At 39.7% G+C, this 21,266-nt stretch overlaps 1 protein-coding gene across 1 annotated transcript; it reads left to right on the top strand.

The window, feature by feature from the left end:
* The first annotated feature begins 5,391 nt into the window (after positions 1–5,391).
* Positions 5,392–21,231, top strand: LOC135542265 (sodium-coupled monocarboxylate transporter 1-like). The gene is made up of 15 exons (XM_064969101.1): positions 5,392–5,748; positions 7,056–7,121; positions 7,351–7,402; positions 7,747–7,814; positions 8,067–8,221; positions 8,337–8,477; positions 8,590–8,719; positions 17,891–17,979; positions 18,240–18,352; positions 18,597–18,664; positions 18,759–18,845; positions 19,074–19,267; positions 19,511–19,620; positions 19,787–19,872; positions 20,153–21,231. The coding sequence occupies exons 1-15, from the start codon at positions 5,392–5,394 to the stop codon at positions 20,276–20,278; spliced, it is 1,842 nt and encodes a 613-aa protein (XP_064825173.1). The 3' UTR covers positions 20,279–21,231.
* The last annotated feature ends 35 nt before the right edge of the window (positions 21,232–21,266 follow it).

The raw sequence follows: 21,266 nt of genomic DNA, 5'->3' as shown, positions 1-21,266 counted from the left end.
TGGACTCACTATGTGTGAGATAATTGAACATGATTTTTTGAATCATCGCTGTACCACACACATACAATTGTCTCTAAGGTCCCTCAGTCGAGCAATGAATTTCAAACAGATTCAACCACAAAGACCAGGGAGATTTTCCAATGCCTTGCAAAGAAGAGCGCCTATTGGTAGATGGGTAAAAAATATATCTTTTAACATGGTGAAGTTATTAATGACACTTTGGCTGGCGTATCAATACACCTAGTCATTACAAAGATATAGGAGTCCTTCCTAACTCAGTTGCCAGAGAGGAAAGAAACCGCTTAGGGATTTCACCATGAGGCCAATGGTGACTTTAAAACAATTACTCAGTTTAATGGCTGTGATAGGATAAAACTGAGGATGGATCGACAACATTGTAGTTATTGCACAATACTAACATAAATGACAGAGTGAAAAGAAGGAAGCTTGTACAGAAAATTAAAATTTTTCAAAGCATACCTCCTGTTTGCAACAAAGCACTAAAGTAATACTGCAAAAAATGTGTCAAAGCAATTAACTTTTTGTTCTGAATACAAAGTGTTATGTTTGAGGAAAAATCCAATACAATGTCACGCCCTGATCTGTTTCACCTGTCTGTGATTGTCTCCACCCACCTCCAGGTGTCTCCTATTTTCCCCATTAGTCCCAGGTGTATTTATCCCTCTGTATCCTGTCTTTCTGTGCCAGTTTGTCTTGTTTTGCCAAGTCAACCAGCGTTTCGCCTACCTCCTATTTTTCACCAGTCTCTGTTTTTTCTTAGCCCTCCTCATTTTAACCCTTGCCTGTCCTAATGCTGAATCCGCCTGCCTGACCACTCTGCCTGTTCTGACCTCGAGCCTGCCTATCCCATTGAACTGTTTGGACTCGGACCTGTTCACTTAACCCCTGCCTGTCCTGACTTCAAGCCTGCCTATCCCCTCGTACTGTTTGGACTCTGACCTGGTTTATAAACTCTCGCCTGTCCCTGACCTGCCTTTTGCCTAGCCCTTTGGGAATAATAAATATCGGAGCTCAACCGTCTGCCTCCTGTGTCTGCATTTGGGTCTTGCCTTTTGCCCTTATATTCAACACATCACTGAGTACCACTCTCCATATTTTCAAGCATATTGATGGCAGCGTCATGTAATGGGTATGCTTTTAGTCAGGAATGGGGAGTTTTTCCGGATAAAAAGGAAACAAAATGGAGCTAAGCACAGGCTAAATCCTAGAAGAAAACCTGGGATCAGTCTGCTTTCCACCAGACACTGGGAGATTAATTCACCTTTCAGCAGGACAATAACCTAAAACACAAGGCTAAATCTACACTGGAGTTTCATACCAAGAAGACAGTGCTCAAGTTACAGTTTAGATTTAAATCTACTTGGAAATCTATGGCAAGACCTGAAAATGGTTCTCTAGCAATGATCAACTACCCAATCTGACAGAGCTTCAAGAATTTTTAAAACAATAATGGGCAAATGTTGCACAATCTAGGTGTGGAAAGCTCTTAGAGACTTAACCTAAAACACAAGGCCAAATCTACACTGGAGTTTCTTACCAAGAAGACAGTGCTCAAGTTACAGTTTAGATTTAAATCTACTTGGAAATCTAGGGCAAGACCTGAAAATGGTTCTCTAGCAATGATCAACTACCCAATCTGACAGAGCTTGAAGAATTTTTAAAACAATAATGGGCAAATGTTGCACAATCTAGGTATGGAAAGCTCTTAGAGACTTACCCAGAAAGACTCACAGCTATAATCGCTTCCAAAGGTGCTTCTATAAAGTATTGACTTAGGGGTGTGAATACTTAAGTGAATAGAATATTTCTGTATTTCATTGTCAAACAATTTGCAAAAATGACAAAAAACATGTTTTCACTTTGTCAATGAGGGTTATTTTGTGTAGACTATATTTTTGATCCATTTTGAATTCAGGCTGTAACACAACAAAATGTGGACTAAGTCAAGGGGGATGAATACTTTACGAAGGCACTGTACATAGAGTCCTTGAACACTGGTCAATTTAATAATGTTTACATACTGTTTTATGCTCACTTTATATATGTATAGTGTATTGTAGTCATGGCTCATCCAATATAACTACTGCTGTTAACATGTTTTCTATTCTTATGCTGTCCATACTATCCATACACACCATTATTTGAATATACACTATATTTACAAAAGTATGTGGACACACCTTAAAATGAGTGGATTCTGCTATTTTAGCCACACCCATTGCTGACAGAAGTATAAAATTGAGCACACAGTCATGCAATCTCCATTGACAAATATTGGCAGTAGAATGGTCTTACTAAAGAGCTAAGTAACTTTCAACATGGCACGGTCATAGGATGCCACCTTTCCAACAAGTCAGTTTGTCAAATTTCTGCCCTGCTAGAACTGCCCTGGATAACTTGAATTTCTGTTCATGTGAAGTGGAAAGTCTAGGAGCAACAACATCTCAACCGCAAAGTGGTAGGCCATTCAAGCACACAGAAAGGGACTGCCAAATACTGAAGCACGTAACGCGTAAAAATCTTGTCTGTCCTCGTTTGCAATATTCACTATCGAGTTCCAAACTGCCTCTGGAAGCAACGTCAGCACAATAACTGTTAATCGGGAGCGTCGTTAAATGGGTTTCCATGCCCGAGCAGCCGCACACAAGCCTAAGATCACCATGCTCAATGCCAAGCGTTTGCTGGAGTGATGAATCACGCTTCACGATCTGACAGTTCGAAGGACAAATCTGGGTTTGGCGGATGCCAGGGGAAAGCTGCCCGAACGCGAGCAGCCCTTTCTAATCGACCAGGCCGGGGTATCCAAGAATGACATTGACCTCATCCCGTCAGTAGATAATGCCTGGCTATTCTTTAAAAGTGCCTTCCTCACTATCTTAAATAAGCATGCCCCATTCAAAAAATTTAAAACTAGGAATATATATATTCCTTGGTTCACTCCAGACCTGTCTGCCCTTGACCAGCAGAAAAACATCCTGTGGCATTCTGCATTAGCATCGAATAGCCCCCGTGATATGCAACTTTTCAGGGAAGTTAGGAGCAAATATACACAGGCAGTTAGGAAAGCTAAGGCTAGCTTTTTCAAACAGAAAATTGCATCCTGTAATACTAGCTCAAAAAAGTTCCGGGACACTGTAAAGTCCATGGAGAATAAGAGCACCTCCTCCCAGCTGCCCACTGTTCTGAGGCTCGGAAACACTTTCACCACCAATAAATCCACTATAATTGAGAATTTCAATATGCATTTCTCTACGGCTGGCCATGCTTTCCACCTGGCTACCCCTACCCCGGTCAACTGCCCGGCATCCTCCACAGCAACCCCGCCAAAGCCCCCACCATTTCTCTTTCACCCAAATCCAGATAGCTGATGTTCTGAAAGAGCTGCAAAATCTGGACCCCTACAAATCAGCCGGGCTAGACAATCTGGACCCTCTCTAAAATTATCTGCAAAATTGTTGCAACCCCTATTACTAGCCTGTTCAACATCTCTTTCGTATCGTCTGAGATTCCCAAAGATTGGAAAGCTGCCACGGTCCTCCCCCTCTTCAAAGGGGGTGACACTCTAGACCCAAACTACTACTGACCTATATATATCCTACCCTGTCTTTCTAAGGTCTTCAAAAGCCAAGTTAACAAACAGATTACAGACCATTTCAAATCCCACTGTACCTCCTCCGCTATGCAATCTGGTTTCAGAGCTGGTCATGGGTGCACCTCAGCCACGCTCAAGGTCCTAAACGACATCATAACCGCCATTGATAAGAGACATTTCTGTGCAGCCGTATTCATCGACCTGGCCAAGGCTTTTGACGACTGTCAATCACCACATTCTTATTGGCAGACTCGACAGCCTTGGATTCTCAAATGATTGCCTCGCCTGGTTTACCAAATACTTCTCTGATAGAGTTCAGTGTGTCAAATCGGAGGGCCTGTTGTCCGGACCTCTGGCAGTCTCTATGGGGGTGCCACAGGGTTCAATTCTTGGGCCGACTCTCTTCTCTGTATACATCAATGATGTTGCTTTTGCTGATAGCCTACCTAGTTAAATAAAGGTGAAACAAAAAATGAAAAAATCCCTGTATCTCATGGTCATGTAAGGTTGTAACTGAGTCCTTGAGTGATTCGGTATCCTTAATTTCCCCCAAAACTGGGCATTATCTTCTATTTCAAAAAGTGCTCGCATCTAAAATTATTTTTACAATATACTGACTCATGCAATAGGATGGAATGACTCATCAATGGCTGATCAATGACTGCATGTGTTGTTCTATCTCACAGCTGACTTAGCTTGTCTGGAAAGTCTAATCAGTCAAGTTTTAATGTAATGTTCACTAGTACAGGGTTGTAAATGCATTGTAACTGCCTTTATTGCAAGCTCTAAACCCAACAATGCAGTAATCAATATAATTGTGGTACTAAAAATAACATAAGGTAGAACAAAAACACACACAAATGATACAAAATATAATAAAAACGTTTGGTCTTAGAGTCCATAAATATTGCAGGAGTTCTTGATGCGGATCCCATGCTTCGACAGCTACAACAGTGTCAGGCTGACAATGCATGGTGTTTTACCTCAATAATAAAACCAAAAGTATATTTCTATTGAATGGTAGAGCAGCCGGCAGGCCAAACACACTTTATGAAGTCAGATATAAAGATCGTTCCGTTTTACAATCTTGGAAGGCGGTGCGGTGAATTCTGTATCTGTTGTCCTTGGGTGATGATTCATTAAAGTTGTATTTATGGTTAACCAGCACCAATAGTGTGTTCTTCCATGCTTTTGTCAGGACAAGGGGAGCACACAAGGAAGTCTTGCTAAACGGGAGGATGCTTTGCTAGTAGTTTTCAGCGTTGTTCAACATCAACAAGTAAGGAAGACTTCACATAGGAATATTGGACACTAGTTCTTGGGATTCTAGGATGTTTGTAGAAGGACATTTCTTTCCATGATGGATGTCTATTGTAAGTGTTAAATAACTGCAATAATTTCAACACTTAATCTGTATTGATACTGGCATTCCTGAGGTGCATGTCTAGTTGACTGAGAATTTATGTGCTATTGGTTTGTTCTCTTGGAAGACTGAAAAACGGTTGGCCTCAACTTTAGTAAAAGTGTTTTATTTTGACATTCTTGATTTAACTTTGTGAAAGTTAAATAATTCTGTAATTCATATAACATTTATTTGATCGAATTTTAAATGGAAAAAATTGTGTGCATTGGAAAGAAAGGAAATTAAATATTAGCAACATTGCTTAACAATCAAACTGTAAGATCTAAGTTACGAGCAGTGGGTGAAGGTGTTTAGATAGTAAAGGTGAGATAAGTGTCGGTCCCTGCCTGAGAGATCTCTTCTGGGCTCATTAACCATGACGGTGGGCACAGGGGGCCCCGTGGCCTCGTTCTCTGTGTGGGACTATGTGGTATTTGTGGGCACATTCCTGGGGGCAGCTGGCATTGGCCTGTTCCAAGCCATCCGGGGCCGCAAGAACAACAACAGCGGTGAGTTCCTGCTGGGGGGCCGTCAGATGACAGCGGTGCCCGTTGCCATGTCCCTCACTGCCAGCTTCATGTCTGGCATCACCGTGATCGGCACACCAGCCGAAGCCTATCGGTTTGGGGCGGACTACTGGATCTTTGCCATCTCCTATGCCATCATGTCCATCATCACCGCCGAGATATTTGTCCCTCTCTTCTACCGCCTGGGCATCACCAGCACCTATGAGGTAAGGAGATATACCAGACAGTGTCAGACCCACATGGGTCAAATATATTGTAATTTTGTGACCATTCCACTGGGTCTATTGTACCGATCAAACAGCAAGTGCAATCAACGTGGATGGAGATAAAGTGAAGAGGAATAGGGGAACCTGGGTAAGAGGTTAGGTGTAGGAATTAAGATGAATCAGTAGGGAGAGGTGTTGATGAGAGGGGTGTGCTCTAACATGTCTATCCGTTGTAATTTAACTAATGATTCATCACTGATCCATGAAAGCAATCTAATCCAGGAGGGGTGTCTTCCTGTTACATCTGTCACATTCAGCATCTATGAGGACTAAATGTGTGACCAACTGCATTAAAAGTTCATACAATTATTTCCTTTATTTTGACAAAGAAACCATCGATGACTTAATCAAAAATAATGTTGAGGCTTTAGGCTTGCAGATAATAATGATGATGATTCTAATTTGTGAAGCGCTTTTCTCAGACCCAAGGTGCAAACATTTTGCAATAAATAATAATAATAATAAAAACAATCCAGAACATAGAACACAGACAACAATCAAAGCTATATACAGGTGTCGCCAGATCCAGAGGACACAATAACAGAATTAGCTGAGGTCCTTGAAAGCTTTTCTGAACAGCACAGTCTTGAGCTATGCCTTACAGTAGGAACGAGACTCTGCAGCCCTAATAGTGTCTGAAAGCCCTGTCACCAATAGTTTTTAGTCTGCTGCTGGGGTGCTGAAGGTAGATGGACCTGGAGGAGCGAGGGGTGCATGTGGGGCAGGAGGGTAGAATGAGGTACAAGAGATACTTGGGTCCAGAGTTGTGGGTAGGCGTGAACCAGGATGTAGTTATGAAAAGTCTATGCATCTTTCATTATCATCACTTCCTGATTACCCAGATAACAATTATAGGGAGAAAGAATTTTTTTGTAATGTTACCCGTAATGTTCCCCTAATGTTCGAGTGTTCAGTTTTCCATTAGTTAGGGGAACAATCTGTGTTAACAAAGACCTTCTGAGAACCCTTTTAGCAGATTTTGATGTTAGTCCCTTAATTTGAAACAGAACAGAACATATTCAGAACATGGTTACCATGTTCTCAGAATATACAATATTAATGTTCTAGAAACATTTCATGGGACGTTACAAGAAAATTAACGTGTTCAGTTTTCTGAGGGTTCGTGACCTTGTTCTCAAACAATTTGGGAACATGTTGTTGTTAGCTGGGTAGAAACAAATATTTACAAGTGTAAAAAGCCAATGAAATCAGGCCAGGTTTGACTAAAATGTTTATTTTCTCTGCAGTATCTGGAGATGCGTTTTAATAAGTTGATTCGGGTGATCGGGACATCCATGTACATCACACAAACGGTAAATATTCAGTTAACATCATGAAGATGGGATGAAAAGATAGGCAATACTTCCCCAAGGATTTGGTGGAAACAATAATATCTGTAATAATTTAACGACAAACATGTCCCTTTTTTCCATTGCCTGTTTTTCTGAAGCCATCTGGCCATCTCAGGTAAACATTCCACCTTTATGAATGTGCATCAAGTATATGTTTTCATCAATCAACTAATTGCTGTGTTTCTTTCAGGCCCTGTACACTGGTATGGTCATATATGCGCCAGCTCTCGCACTCAATCAAAGTAAGTCATATGCAAAGTACCTCTGTAATGTCCCTTATCCAAACCACAATAATATTATATGTGCGTTGATCGAGGATCTGACTGATTATACATCTTTAGCAAATTCAATTGGTCTATGATCTGATGATTCTGTTGTCTAATTGTTAATGAATTGATGCTATCAGCAGCTCAAAAGAGAACATGCAGATATTGTTAGGTTAAGTGATATCATACATGATTCATACGTACATGTATATAGTTTAATCTCAAGGAAACAGTTGAAGAGTATTATTTGGACACGTCATGTAAAGGGGTCTGTACCTCTGGGTGTTTCAGTCACAGGGCTCAACTTCTGTGTGTTTCAGTCACAGGGATGAACCTCTGGGGAGTGCTGGTGGCCACTGGGGTGGTGTGCATCCTCTACTGTACCCTGGTCAGTGGCTCATCTCACACACTCCCAATCAGCAATCAACACCTTCCTGCTGTGACAATACACATGACCAAGGCCAGGAGTTTTTCCTGACCCCATGACATGACCGTGCAGGGGAAACTGTAACCCAGTTGTGGGCAATTACTAGGGTCCAGGAAACACAACAGAACCTACACATGAACATACCTCTTTTGTGTACATGAGGTTACGGCACACTGTACATTCCTTCCCCTGATGTTGTATTGTGGTTCTCAGGGAGGTCTGAAAGCGGTGATATGGACAGACGTGTTTCAGATGGTGATCATGTTAGCAGGTTTCGTGGCTGTTATCGCAAGGGGGGCTGTCATCCAGGGGGGCCTGGGGAAGATCTGGAACGACTGCTACCAGGGAGGCAGGCTCAGCGCGTTTGAGTAAGTATAATGTCCACAAATGTCATGCAGGGATTGAATAGCTACAATGATAAAAATTCATTACCAGCACAGCATAGTTTCCTGAGCGTATTCAATTTAATACCTTCTAATGCAGTTTTGATCCAGACCCTTTGAAGCGTCACACGTTCTGGACGATCGTGGTTGGTGGCAGTGTAATGTGGGTGTCCATTTACTCCATCAACCAGTCACAGGTGCAGCGTTACATCTCTTGCAAAACCCTAACCCAAGCCAAACTGTAAGGTGCACTCCTACTTTCCACAATTTAGAACAATCATACAGGAAAAGATGTGAAAGAAGAATAGCAATCTGAGTGTTTTTTCCATGTTTGCTTTCTTTAAAACCCTCAGGTCACTGTATGGAAATATAATTGGTCTCTGGTTGACTGTGAGCTTAGCAGTGTTCTCCGGCCTCACCATGTACTCCATTTACAAAGACTGTGATCCATTCACTAACGGTGATGTAGGGGCAGTTGATCAGGTAAGTAAGTGTAAGACAGCTAAGGTTAATATAGGCATGGACGGCATATAAATTGCTGCACTAATATTAAGGAAGTCTCGAGGTTCTGCTCGCCTGAGTTAGAATATCTCATGATAAATTGTAGACCATACTTTTTACCAAGAGAGTTTACATCTATATTTTTTGTAGCAGTCTATTTACCACCACAAACCGATGCTGGCACTTAGACCGTACTCAACAAGCTGAAAGGCCATAAGCCAACAAGAAAATGCTCTTCCAGAGGCAGAGCTCCTAGTGGCTGGTGATTTCAATGCAGGAAAACTGGAATCCGTTTTACATCATTTCTACCAGCATGTCAACTGTGCGACTAAAGGGGGAAAAAAACTCTAGATGATCTTTACTCACACAGACATGCATACAAAGCTCTCCTTCGCCCCCCATTTGGCAAATCTGACGATGACTCTGTCCTCCAGATTCTTGCTTACATGCAATGACTCAAACAGGAAGTACCAGTGACATGCTTAATTCGGAAGTGGTCAGATTAAGCAAATGTTCAACTACAGGACTGCTTTGCCAGCACAGACTGGAATATGTTCCGGGATTCATCCGATGGCATTGAGGAGTTTACCACATTAGTCACTGGCTTCATTACTAAGTGCATCGACAACGTCTTCCCCACAGTGACCGTACATACATATCCCAACCAGAAGCCATGGACTAAAGGCAATATCCGCACTGACATAAAGGCTAGAGCTGCCGCTTGAAAGGAGCGGGACAGTAACTCGGACGCTTATAAGAAATCCTGCTACACTCTCCAAGGAACCATCAAACAGGCAAAGCGTCAATACAGGACTAAGACCAAATCATACTACACCGGCTCTGATGCTCGTCGGATGTGGCAGGGCTTGCATATTATCATGGATTATAAAGGGAAACATAGCCACGAGCTGCAAAGTGACATGGGCCTACCAAATGAGGGAAATACCTTCTATGCTCGCTTCGAGGCAAACAACACTGAACCATGCGTGAGAGCACCAGCTGTTTCGGAAGACTGTGAGATCACTCTCTCCAAAGCCGATGTGAATAAGACCTTTAACGGATTAACATTCAAAATATGGCAGGGCCAGACGGATTACCAGGACACATACTCAGAGCATGCACTGACCAGTTGCGAAGTGTCTTCACTGACATTTTCAACCTCTCCCTGACCCAGTTTGTAATACCTACATGTTTCCAGACATATCTACCACACTGACCCTCAACACGGGGGCCCTTCAGGGGTGTGTGCTTAGTCCCCTTCTGTACTCCCTTTTCACCCACGACTGCGTGGCTTTGCATGACTGTAACACCAACATTAAGTTTGCCCGACGACACAACGGTGGTGGGCCTGATAGCCAATGATGAGGAGACAGCCTATAGGGATGATGTTAGAGACGTGGCAGTGTGGTGCTAGGACAACAACCTCTCCCTCAACATCAGCAAGACAAAAAAAGCTGTCAGCAAGACAAAAAAGATACAGGGAAAGGAGGGCCCGAGCACGCCCCCATTCACATCTACGGGCCTGTTGTGGAGTATGTCAGAGCTTCAAGTTCCTCAGTCTCAACATCACTAAGGATCTATCATGGTCCAAGCACGTGTAGCCTAGTGGTTAGAGCATTGGACTAGTAACCGAAAGGTTGCAAGTTCAAATCCCCGAGCTGACAAGGTACAAAATCTGTCGTTCTGCCCCTGAACAGGCAGTTAACCCACTGTTCCTAGGCCGTCATTGAAAATAAGAATTTGTTCTTAACTGACTTGCCTAGTAAAATAAAGGTAAAATAAATAAAATAAAATAAAAACACAAAATTGAAGAGGGCATGGCAATGCCTCTTCCCGCGACGGGAGGCTGAAAAGATTTGGCATGGGCCCTCAGATCCTCAAAAAGTTAAATGGCTGCACAATCGAGAGCATCTTGACTGGCTGCATATATCAAGGCACAAGGTGAGACCCAGATGCAGACACAGGAGGCAGCCCTTCCAAATGGCCCTGTACCAACTCCTCATGTCTCCTAATGGTGGCTCCCTGCAGGGAGACAGCACGGCAGAGCTGATCCAAGTCTGCTGGGTCTGTCATGGCCAGTTCGTACTATCAAGGCACAAGGCGAGACCATGATGCAGACACAGGAGGCAAATGGTTGGAGTCTTACAATGTTTAATAATCCAAAGGGGTAGGCAAGAGAATAGTTGTGGACAGGCAAAAAGGTCAAGACCAGATCAGGGTCCAGGAGGTACAGAGTGGCAGACAGGCTCGTTGTCAAAGCAGGCAGAATGGTCAGGCATCTACTCCCTATATATAGCCATGTTATTTTCTACTTCCTGTATAAAGCCATGTTATTTTCTACTCCCTATATATACCCATGTTATTTTCTACTCCCTATATATAGCCATGTTATGTTCTACTCCCTATATATAGCCATGATATGTTCTACTCCCTATATATAGCCATGTTATTTTCTACTCCCTATATATAACCATGTTATTTTCTACTCCCTATATAAAGCCATGTTATTTTCTACTCCCTATATAAAGCCATGTTATTTTCTTCTCCCTATATATAGCCATGTTATTTTCTACTCCCTGTATATAGCCATGTTATTTTCTACTCCCTATATATAACCATGTTATTTTCTACTCCCTATATATAGCCATGTTATGTTCTACTCCCTATATATAGCCATGTTATGTTCTACTCCCTATATATAGCCATGTTATGTTCTACTCCCTATATAAAGCCATGTTATTTTCTACTCCCTATATATAGCCATGTTATTTTCTACTTCCTATATAAAGCCATGTTATTTTCTACTCTCTATATATAGCCATGTTATTTTCTACTTCCTATATATAGCCATGTTATTTTCTACTCCCTATATATAGCCATGTTATTTTCTACTCCCTATATATAGCCATGTTATTTTCTACTCCCTATATAAAGCCATGTTATTTTCTACTCCCTATATAAAGCCATGTTATTTTCTACTTCCTATATAAAGACATGTTATTTTCTACTCCCCATATATAGCCATGTTATTTTCTACTCCCTATATATAGCCATGTTATGTTCTACTCCCTATATATAGCCATGCTATGTTCTACTCCCTATATAAAGCCATGTTTTTTTCTACTCCCTATATATAACCATGTTATTTTCTACTCCCTATGTAAAGCCATGTTATTTTCTATCCCCTATATATAGCGATGTTATGTTCTACTCCCTATATATAGCCATGTTATTTTCTACTCCCTATATATTCCCATGTTATTTTCTACTACCTATATATAGCCATGTTATTTTCTACTTCCTGTATAAAGCCATGTTATTTTCTACTTCCTGTATAAAGCCATGTTATTTTCTACTCCCTATATATAGCCATGTTATTTTCTACTCCCTATATATAGTCATGTTATTTTCTACTCCCTATATATAACCATGTTATTTTCGACCCCTATATAAAGCCATGTTATTTTCTATTCCCCTATATATAGCCATGTTATTTTCTATTCCCTATATAAAGCCATGTTATGTTCTACTCCCTATATATAGCCATGTTATGTTCTACTCCCTATATAAAACCATGTTATTTTCTACTCCCTATATATAATCATGTTATGTTCTACTCCCTATATATAGCCATGTTATTTTCTACTTCCTGGATAAAGCCATGTTATTTTCTACTTCCTGTATAAAGCCATGTTATTTTCTACTCCCTATATATAGCCATGTTATTTTCTACTCCCTATTTATAGCCATGTTATGTTCTACTCCCTATATAAAGCCATGTTATTTTCTACTCCCTATATATAACCATGTTATTTTCTACTCCCTATATATAGCCATGTTATTTTCTACTTCCTGTATAAAGCCATGTTATTTTCTACTCCCTATATATGTCACGCCTTGGTCTTAGTATTGTGTGTTTTAGTTTATTAGTTAGTCAGACCAGGGTGTGACATGGGGTTATTTTGTATTGTATTTTCTTATTGGGGTTTTGTAGTAGTTGGGATTGTAGCTGGTTAGGGGTGTGTGTGTGTGTTAATTAGGTTGGCTGCCTGAGTCAGTTCTCAATCAGAGTCAGGTGCTTCTCGTTGTCGCTGATTGGGAACCATATTTAGGTAGCCTGTTTTTCGCTTTGCATTTCGTGGGTGATTGTCCCTGTCTCTGTGTAGGTTGCACCAGTCAGGCTGTATTAGGTTTCGTTCTGTTTGTTGTTTTTTTGTATTTATTTAGTTATTCGTGTTAGTTCGTTCGTTTTGTCTTCATTCAATAAACATGAGTAACTTACATTTTCCGACTATCCTTCAACAACAAAAGAACGCCGTTACAATATATAGCCATGTTATGTTCTACTCCCTATATATAGCCATGTTATGTTCTACTCCCTATATAAAGCCATGTTATTTTCTACTCCCTATATATAACCATGTTATTTTCTACTCCCTATGTAAAGCCATGTTATTTTCTACACCCAATATATAGCCATGTTATGTTCTACTCCCTATATATAGCCATGTTATTTTCTACTCCCTATATATAGTCATGTTATTTTCTACTCCCTATATATAACCATGTTATTTTCGTCTCCCTATATAAAGCCATGTTATTTTCTATTCCCCTATATATAGCCATGTTATTTTATATTCCCTATATAAAGCCATGTTATGTTCTACTCCCTATATATAGCCATGTTATTTTCTACTCCCTATATATAACCATGTTATTTTCTACTCCCTATATATAACCATGTTATTTTCTACTCCCTATATATAGCCGTGTTATTTTCTACTTCCTGTATAAAGCCATGTTATTTTCTACTCCCTATATATAGCCATGTTATTTTCTACTCCCTATATATAGTCATGTTATGTTCTACTCCCTTTATATAACCATGTTATTTTCTACTCCCTATATAAAGCCATGTTATTTTCTATTCCCTACATATAGCCATGTTATTTTCTATTCCCTATATAAAGCCATGTTATTTTCTACTCCCTATATATAGCCATGTTATGTTCTATTCCCTATATATAGCCATGTTATGTTCTACTCCCTATATAAATCCATGTTATTTTCTACTCTCTATATAAAGCCATGTTATTTTCTACTCCCTATATATAACCATGTTATTTTCTATTCCCTATATAAAGCCATGTTATTTTCTACTCCCTATATATAGCCATGTTATGTTCTACTCCCTATATATAGCCATGTTATTTTCTACTCCCTATATATAGCCATGTTATTTTCTACTCCCTAGATATAGCCATGTTATTTTCTACTCCCTATATAAAGCCATGTCATTTTCTATTCCCTATTTATAACCATGTTATTTTCTACTCCCTATATATAACCATGTTATGTTCTACTCCCTATATATAACCATGTTATTTTCTACTCCCTATATAAAGCTATGTTATTTTCTATTCCCTATATATAGCCATGTTATTTTCTATTCCCTATATAAAGCCATGTTATTTTCTACTCCCTATATATAGCCATGTTATGTTCTACTCCCTATATATAGCCATGTTATGTTCTACTCCCTATATAAATCCATGTTATTTTCTACTCCCTATGTATAACCATGTTATTTTCTACTCCCTATGTAAAGCCATGTTATTTTCTACTCCCTATATATAGCGATGTTATGTTCTACTCCTTATATATAGCCATGTTATTTTCTACTCCCTATATATAACCATGTTATTTTCTACTCCCTATATATAGCCATGTTATTTTCTACTTCCTGTATAAAGCCATGTTATTTTCTACTCCCTATATATACCCATGTTATTTTCTACTCCCTATATATAGCCATGTTATGTTCTACTCCCTATATAAAGCCATGTTATTTTCTACTCCCTATATATACCCATGTTATTTTCTACTCCCTATATATAGCCATGTTATGTTCTACTCCCTATATATAGCCATGTTATGTTCTACTCCCTATATATAGCCATGTTATGTTCTACTCCCTATATATAGCCATGTTATTTTCTACTCCCTATATAAAGCCATGTTATTTTCTACTCCCTATATATAACCATGTTATTTTCTACTCCCTATATAAAGCCATGTTATTTTCTACTTCCTGTATAAAGCCATGTTATTTTCTACTCCCTATATATAGCCATGTAATTTTCTACTCCCTATATATAGTCATGTTATTTTCTACTCCCTATATATAACCATGTTATTTTCTTCTCCCTATATAAAGCCATGTTATTTTCTATTCCCCTATATATAGCCATGTTATTTTCTATTCCCTATATAAATCCATGTTATGTTCTACTCCCTATATATAGCCATGTTATGTTCTACTCCCTATATAAAACCATGTTATTTTCTACTCCCTATATATAATCATGTTATGTTCCACTCCCTATATATAGCCATGTTACTTTCTACTTCCTGTATAAAGCCATGTTATTTTCTACTTCCTGTATAAAGCCATGTTATTTTCTACTCCCTATATAAAGCCATGTTATTTTCTACTCCCTATATATAACCATGTTATGTTCTACTCCCTATATATAGCCATGTTATGTTCTACTCCCTATATAAAGCCATGTTATTTTCTACTCCCTATAAATAACCATGTTATTTTCTACTCCCTATATATAGCCATGTTATTTTCTACTTCCTGTATAAAGCCATGTTATTTTCTACTCTCTATATATGTCACGCCTTGGTCTTAGTATTGTGTGTTTTAGTTTATTAGTTAGTCAGACCAGGGTGTGACATGGGGTTATTTTGTATTGTATTTTCTTGTTGGGGTTTTGTAGTAGTTGGGATTGTAGCTGGTTAGGGGGGTGTGTGTGTGTTAATTAGGTTGGCTGCCTGAGGCGGTTCTCAATCAGAGTCAGGTGCTTCTCGTTGTCGCTGATTGGGAACCATATTTAGGTAGCCTGTTTTTCGCTTTGCATTTCGTGGGTGATTGTCCCTGTCTCTGTGTAGGTTGCACCAGTCAGGCTGTATTAGGTTTCGTTCTGTTTGTTGTTTTTTGGTATTTATTTAGTTATTCGTGTTAGTTCGTTCGTTTTGACTTCATTCAATAAACATGAGTAACTTACACGCTGCATTTCGGTCCGACTCTCCTTCAACAACAAAAGAACGCCGTTACAATATATAGCCATGTTATGTTCTACTCCCTATGTATAGCCATGTTATGTTCTACTCCCTATATAAAGCCATGTTATTTTCTACTCCCTATATATAGCCGTGTTATTTTCTACTTCCTGTATAAAGCCATGTTATTTTCTACTCCCTATATATAGCCATGTTATTTTCTACTCCCTATATATAGTCATGTTATTTTCTACTCCCTATATATAACCATGTTATTTTCTTCTCCCTATATAAAGCCATGTTATTTTCTATTCCCCTATATATAGCCATGTTATTTTCTATTCCCTATATAAAGCCATGTTATGTTCTACTCCCTATATATAGCCATGTTATGTTCTACTCCCTATATAAAACCATGTTATTTTCTACTCCCTATATATAATCATGTTATGTTCTACTCCCTATATATAGCCATGTTATTTTCTACTTCCTGTATAAAGCCATGTTATTTTCTACTTCCTGTATAAAGCCATGTTATTTTCTACTCCCTATATAAAGCCATGTTATTTTCTACTCCCTATATATAACCATGTTATTTTCTACTCCCTATATATAGCCATGTTATTTTCTACTTCCTGTATAAAGCCATGTTATTTTCTACTCCCTATATATTCCCATGTTATTTTCTACTCCCTATATATAGCCATGTTATGTTCTACTCCCTATATATAGCCATGTTATGTTCTACTCCCTATATAAAGCCATGTTATTTTCTACTCCCTATAAATAACCATGTTATTTTCTACTCCCTATATATAGCCATGTTATTTTCTACTTCCTGTATAAAGCCATGTTATTTTCTACTCCCTATATATGTCACGCCTTGGTCTTAGTATTGTGTGTTTTAGTTTATTAGTTAGTCAGACCAGGGTGTGACATGGGGTTATTTTGTATTGTATTTTCTTGTTGGGGTTTTGTAGTAGTTGGGATTGTAGCTGGTTAGGGGGGTGTGTGTGTGTTAATTAGGTTGGCTGCCTGAGGCGGTACTCAATCAGAGTCAGGTGCTTCTCGTTGTCGCTGATTGGGAACCATATTTAGGTAGCCTGTTTTTCGCTTTGCATTTCGTGGGTGATTGTCCCTGTCTCTGTGTAGGTTGCACCAGTCAGGCTGTATTAGGTTTCGTTCTGTTTGTTGTTTTTTTGTATTTATTTAGTTATTCGTGTTAGTTCGTTCGTTTTGTCTTCATTCAATAAACATGAGTAACTTACACGCTGCATTTCGGTCCGACTCTCCTTCAACAACAAAAGAACGCCGTTACAATATATAGCCATGTTATGTTCTACTCCCTATATATAGCCATGTTATGTTCTACTCCCTATATAAAGCCATGTTATTTTCTACTCCCTATATATAACCATGTTATTTTCTACTCCCTATGTAAAGCCATGTTATTTTCTACCCCCTATATATAGCCATGTTATGTTCTACTCCCTATATATAGCCATGCTATTTTCTACTCCCTATATATAACCATGTTATTTTCTACTCCCTATATATAGCCATGTTATTTTCTACTCCCTATATATAGCCGTGTTATTTTCTACTTCCTGTATAAAGCCATGTTATTTTCTACTCCCTATATATAGCCATGTTATTTTCTACTCCCTATATATAGTCATGTTATGTTCTACTCCCTTTGTATAACCATGTTATTTTCTACTCCCTATATAAAGCCATGTTATTTTCTATTCCCTATATATAGCCATGTTATTTTCTATTCCCTATATAAAGCCATGTTATTCACTGTGTCACTATTTTTTTCTTCTTCTCTTTAACTCTGCATTGTTGGAAAAGGACCCATAAGTAAACATTTCATTGTTAGTCTACACCTGTTGTCTACAAAGCATGTGACAAATAAAATGTCATTAGATTTGAGTTTGATTTGTCTATGGCAGTGTTATCAAATGCTGAAACTGACCAGTGTGTGCATGTGCGTGTGTGCGTGCGTTCGTGCGTGCGTGTGTGCGTGCGCGCGTGTGTGTGTGTGTGTGTGTTTGTGTGTGTGTGTGTGTTTGTGTAAACAAGCTGCTTCCTTACCTGGTGATGGACATTCTGGCAGCCTATCCTGGAGTCCCTGGATTGTTTGTGTCTGCAGCATACAGTGGCACCTTAAGGTGAGAATACTCCCAAGGGGAACCCAAATAGAGAAGGTTTGGTCACACAAATGTTCTAGGTGGAAAAGGTCTAGATGGATTTTTAAATTGATTGGCATAGTAAGAAAACCCCACTTCACGACCCCCTACCCCGTCCTGGGTCCAAACACAAGCGGTATTCCACTACTAACCTATCAATGAATGTGTTTAACTATGAATTCCCTGCAGACAAAGGACATTCTTTCTCTTCCCCTCATCTATTGCCATTGTGTCTGTTTCAGTACTGTGTCCTCCAGCATCAATGCGCTGGTGGCTGTCACTGTGGAGGACTTCGTCAGGCCAGTGTGGAAAAACCTGACAGAGAAACAGGTGTCCTGGATCAACATGGGCCTCAGTGAGTTTCACACAAAACAATAACAATCTGACAAAATGTCATGACCGCCACAGCCCTATGTAAGAGTAACTTAATGACATGTGGGTTCATTCAAATAATGCTGTGATACAAATATAGAAGGTCAGTTAGAATTTTTCTTTAGTATGTACATTATATTTCAGTATATGTTGTTACTTTACATGTAAATATAGTCTTAATCATCATACGTTTATGGGATATTTAATTATCTTTGGACATATTCCAGGTATTTTCTTCGGGTTTTTGTGCATTGGGATGGCTGCAATAGCTTCACTGATGGGAAGCATTTTGCAGGTAGGAAAAACAATCAGTTGTGGCTCTGTAGCACCACCTGCTGTCTGGTAGTCATCCCCTCCACTTTATGTTTCTAACAGTTGTCTCTTTTCAGGCAGCACTGTCCATATTTGGAATGATAAGTGGACCTCTTCTTGGACTTTACGTACTAGGCATGTTCTGGCGCACAGCAAACTCAACAGTAGGCATCCCCCGATTTCTTTCATATCAATCATCATTCATACTCAAAGACTGACTAACTCATTACTCAAAGAGAAATTAACATCTGTAAACACTATAAAAGTCCTGACGTAAAAATCAATATTGTGTTGTTAAATACAACAACGTCAAAGGTTAGGCAATATAAAAACGTATGTGCGGTATCTCTATAGGTAAGACAGTACTGAGACTGCTTCCTTATGCCTTGCAGGGGGGACTCACAGGACTGATTGTGGGCCTTGTTATTACCCTGTGGGTAGGGATTGGAGCGCAGATATACCCACCCCTAGCTGATAAGACCAACCCCCTGCCAATCAGTGTGGCAGGCTGTAACCGCACACAGGACCTGAACTACACCACCCTGGCCCCATGGACCGGGGCAGTAACACTGACCCCTCTGCCTGAGTGAGTTACTCACAGTCACTTTATAACCACTGTATCCAAAGTCCCCTATTCCCCATATAGTGCACTACCTTTGACCAGTCCGATGGTGCTTATAGCTACGGGTTAGCAGCCTTGTTAAACCAGCCTGATCTTGCTAGCTTACATCCTGTGTCACTGAAAGGAATCTGATTTCACGAGGCTAATGTGTTAGGGGGGCTGAGATAAAGTTGCTCAGGTATGACTCTCTCTCTCTTGTTGTTACAGTGACCGGCCAGCTCTAGCAGACTCATGGTACTCTCTGTCCTACTTGTACTTCTGTCTCCTGGGCAGTCTGGTGACTGTGATCGTGGGCCTGGTGGTAAGCGCTATCACAGGTGAGGACACCTCCTTTAGCGTTAACCCTAACAGCATAGTGCATGTTATGACCCAACGAGGAGTTTGGTTTCGGAAAAACTCCTAGCCCTAAGTATAATGACTTAGGCTCATTCAAATTGATACTGGATGTTAAGCCAGACATCTCCTTGTGTCGTGTCTTTCCAGGTGGTTGCAAGCAGGAGAATCTACGCTTGGATCTCTTTGTAAGGAGACGTGATCTATTCTGCGCTGGCTGTGGCAAGGACTCAGAGGTAAAGCCTCTTCCTCCAACCCTATCTCTCTCTCTTCCTCCATCTCTCTCTCTCTTTTCTTCCATCTCTTTCTCTCTCTCTTGCCCCATCTCTCTCTCTCTCTCTCTGTCTCTCTCTCTCTGTCTCTCTCTCTCTCTCTCTCTCTCTCTCTCTCTCTCTCTCTCTCTCTCTCTCTCTCTCTCATACTGTAGGCCTACATCTGTATTGAATGTTCTGTGGCTGTGTCTATATGTCTGTGTGTTAACTGGCTCCTGGTGTGGTCTTTGTGTGTCTTCCACAGGCATTAGACTCTGAGATAAATGAAAAGGCTGGATCGGAGCTGAATAATGGATCAAACAACACTGGATTCAAAGACTCTCAGTTTAACACTGTGGATAAGGATGTGGAAAAGGTCACTAAAATGTGATGCTGCCACCAAGCTAAATACACTCTGTCAACTGGAGTGCTCCAAGAGAACGATTTGTCCTCTCACATTTCCATTCTAGTTTTATTGTAATGAAATTCATTGCTAAGAAAGGAAGCCCAAGTGTGTAATTACGCAGATGAAGTCCCTAATCAGCAAATGTGTGTGAAGAACAAGAACAAAGGACTAGCATTACTAACCCCATATTCAACAGGGTCAATATTAACCGTGGGTTCGACAAAACAGTCATGTTATTTTTATGTATTTATTTTAACTCAGCTGGGCTTTCAATTTCTTGCTGTCGAGAGTTGTAATAGTAGAGAATGCACAAGGCACCAATTCAAAATGTGTTAGTGTATGGGCAGTTTTCCTCTTGCTATGTCACTCACTGACAGACTTTAAAGATCTATTTATAACCTGTCCAAAATGTCCAGTTGATCAACTAGGTAGCCGATGGTAGCTAGGTAGGTATGTTAGGCTAACCAGCTATCTTATAGTTGTAGTTGTCATGGCCAGATTAATTGATCAGGGACCTCAACCCCAAAGCAGCCTCCTTTGTTTTTGTTGAGTCACTAAAGTATCATGTGAACACACATATGACATGGCAAAATGTCTATAATTTGAGGGAATTAGCTTTAAAACTGCAACAACAACAACAGCAAAAATAAATTGCCTACAAGAGGGGTGTAAACAGTTTGGGGTCGATGGGTTGTGAGGTGGGGGTTTATGACTTTTCAACATTGTGTTAAGATTATAGATAAAATAGGTTTAATTAAAAAATCATAAATTAAAATGTACATCTAACCTACTTGTCACTACAAATAATGCACTTGTAATATGAGCATATGCAGTTGATATGTGATGATGTTTATTTTGTGTTTTACAGCCCTTTAGGCTGATACAATACATTTGACCGTATATTCATTTTGTGGCTATAAAGATTGTGCTGAAATGTATAGTGAGTTAGCTTGCTGTGATTGTTCTTTTTGGG

The sequence above is a fragment of the Oncorhynchus masou genome, chromosome 6 (assembly GCF_036934945.1).
Source record: "Oncorhynchus masou masou isolate Uvic2021 chromosome 6, UVic_Omas_1.1, whole genome shotgun sequence".
NCBI classification, from domain to species: Eukaryota; Metazoa; Chordata; class Actinopteri; order Salmoniformes; family Salmonidae; genus Oncorhynchus; species Oncorhynchus masou.
The sequence above is the reverse complement of the archived record's forward strand: the minus strand, read 5'-3'. Positions and strand labels throughout refer to the sequence as shown.

Excerpts from the sequence above, each read along its gene's own strand:
- LOC135542265 (XM_064969101.1), top strand. The coding sequence starts at position 5,392 with ATGACGGTGGGCACAGGGGGCCCCGTGGCCTCGTTCTCTGTGTGGGAC. Across the intron at positions 7,122-7,350 it reads CCATGTACATCACACAAACG|GCCCTGTACACTGGTATGGT; the intron begins GTAAATATTCAG and ends TGTTTCTTTCAG. Across the intron at positions 18,846-19,073 it reads GGCGCACAGCAAACTCAACA|GGGGGACTCACAGGACTGAT; the intron begins GTAGGCATCCCC and ends TATGCCTTGCAG.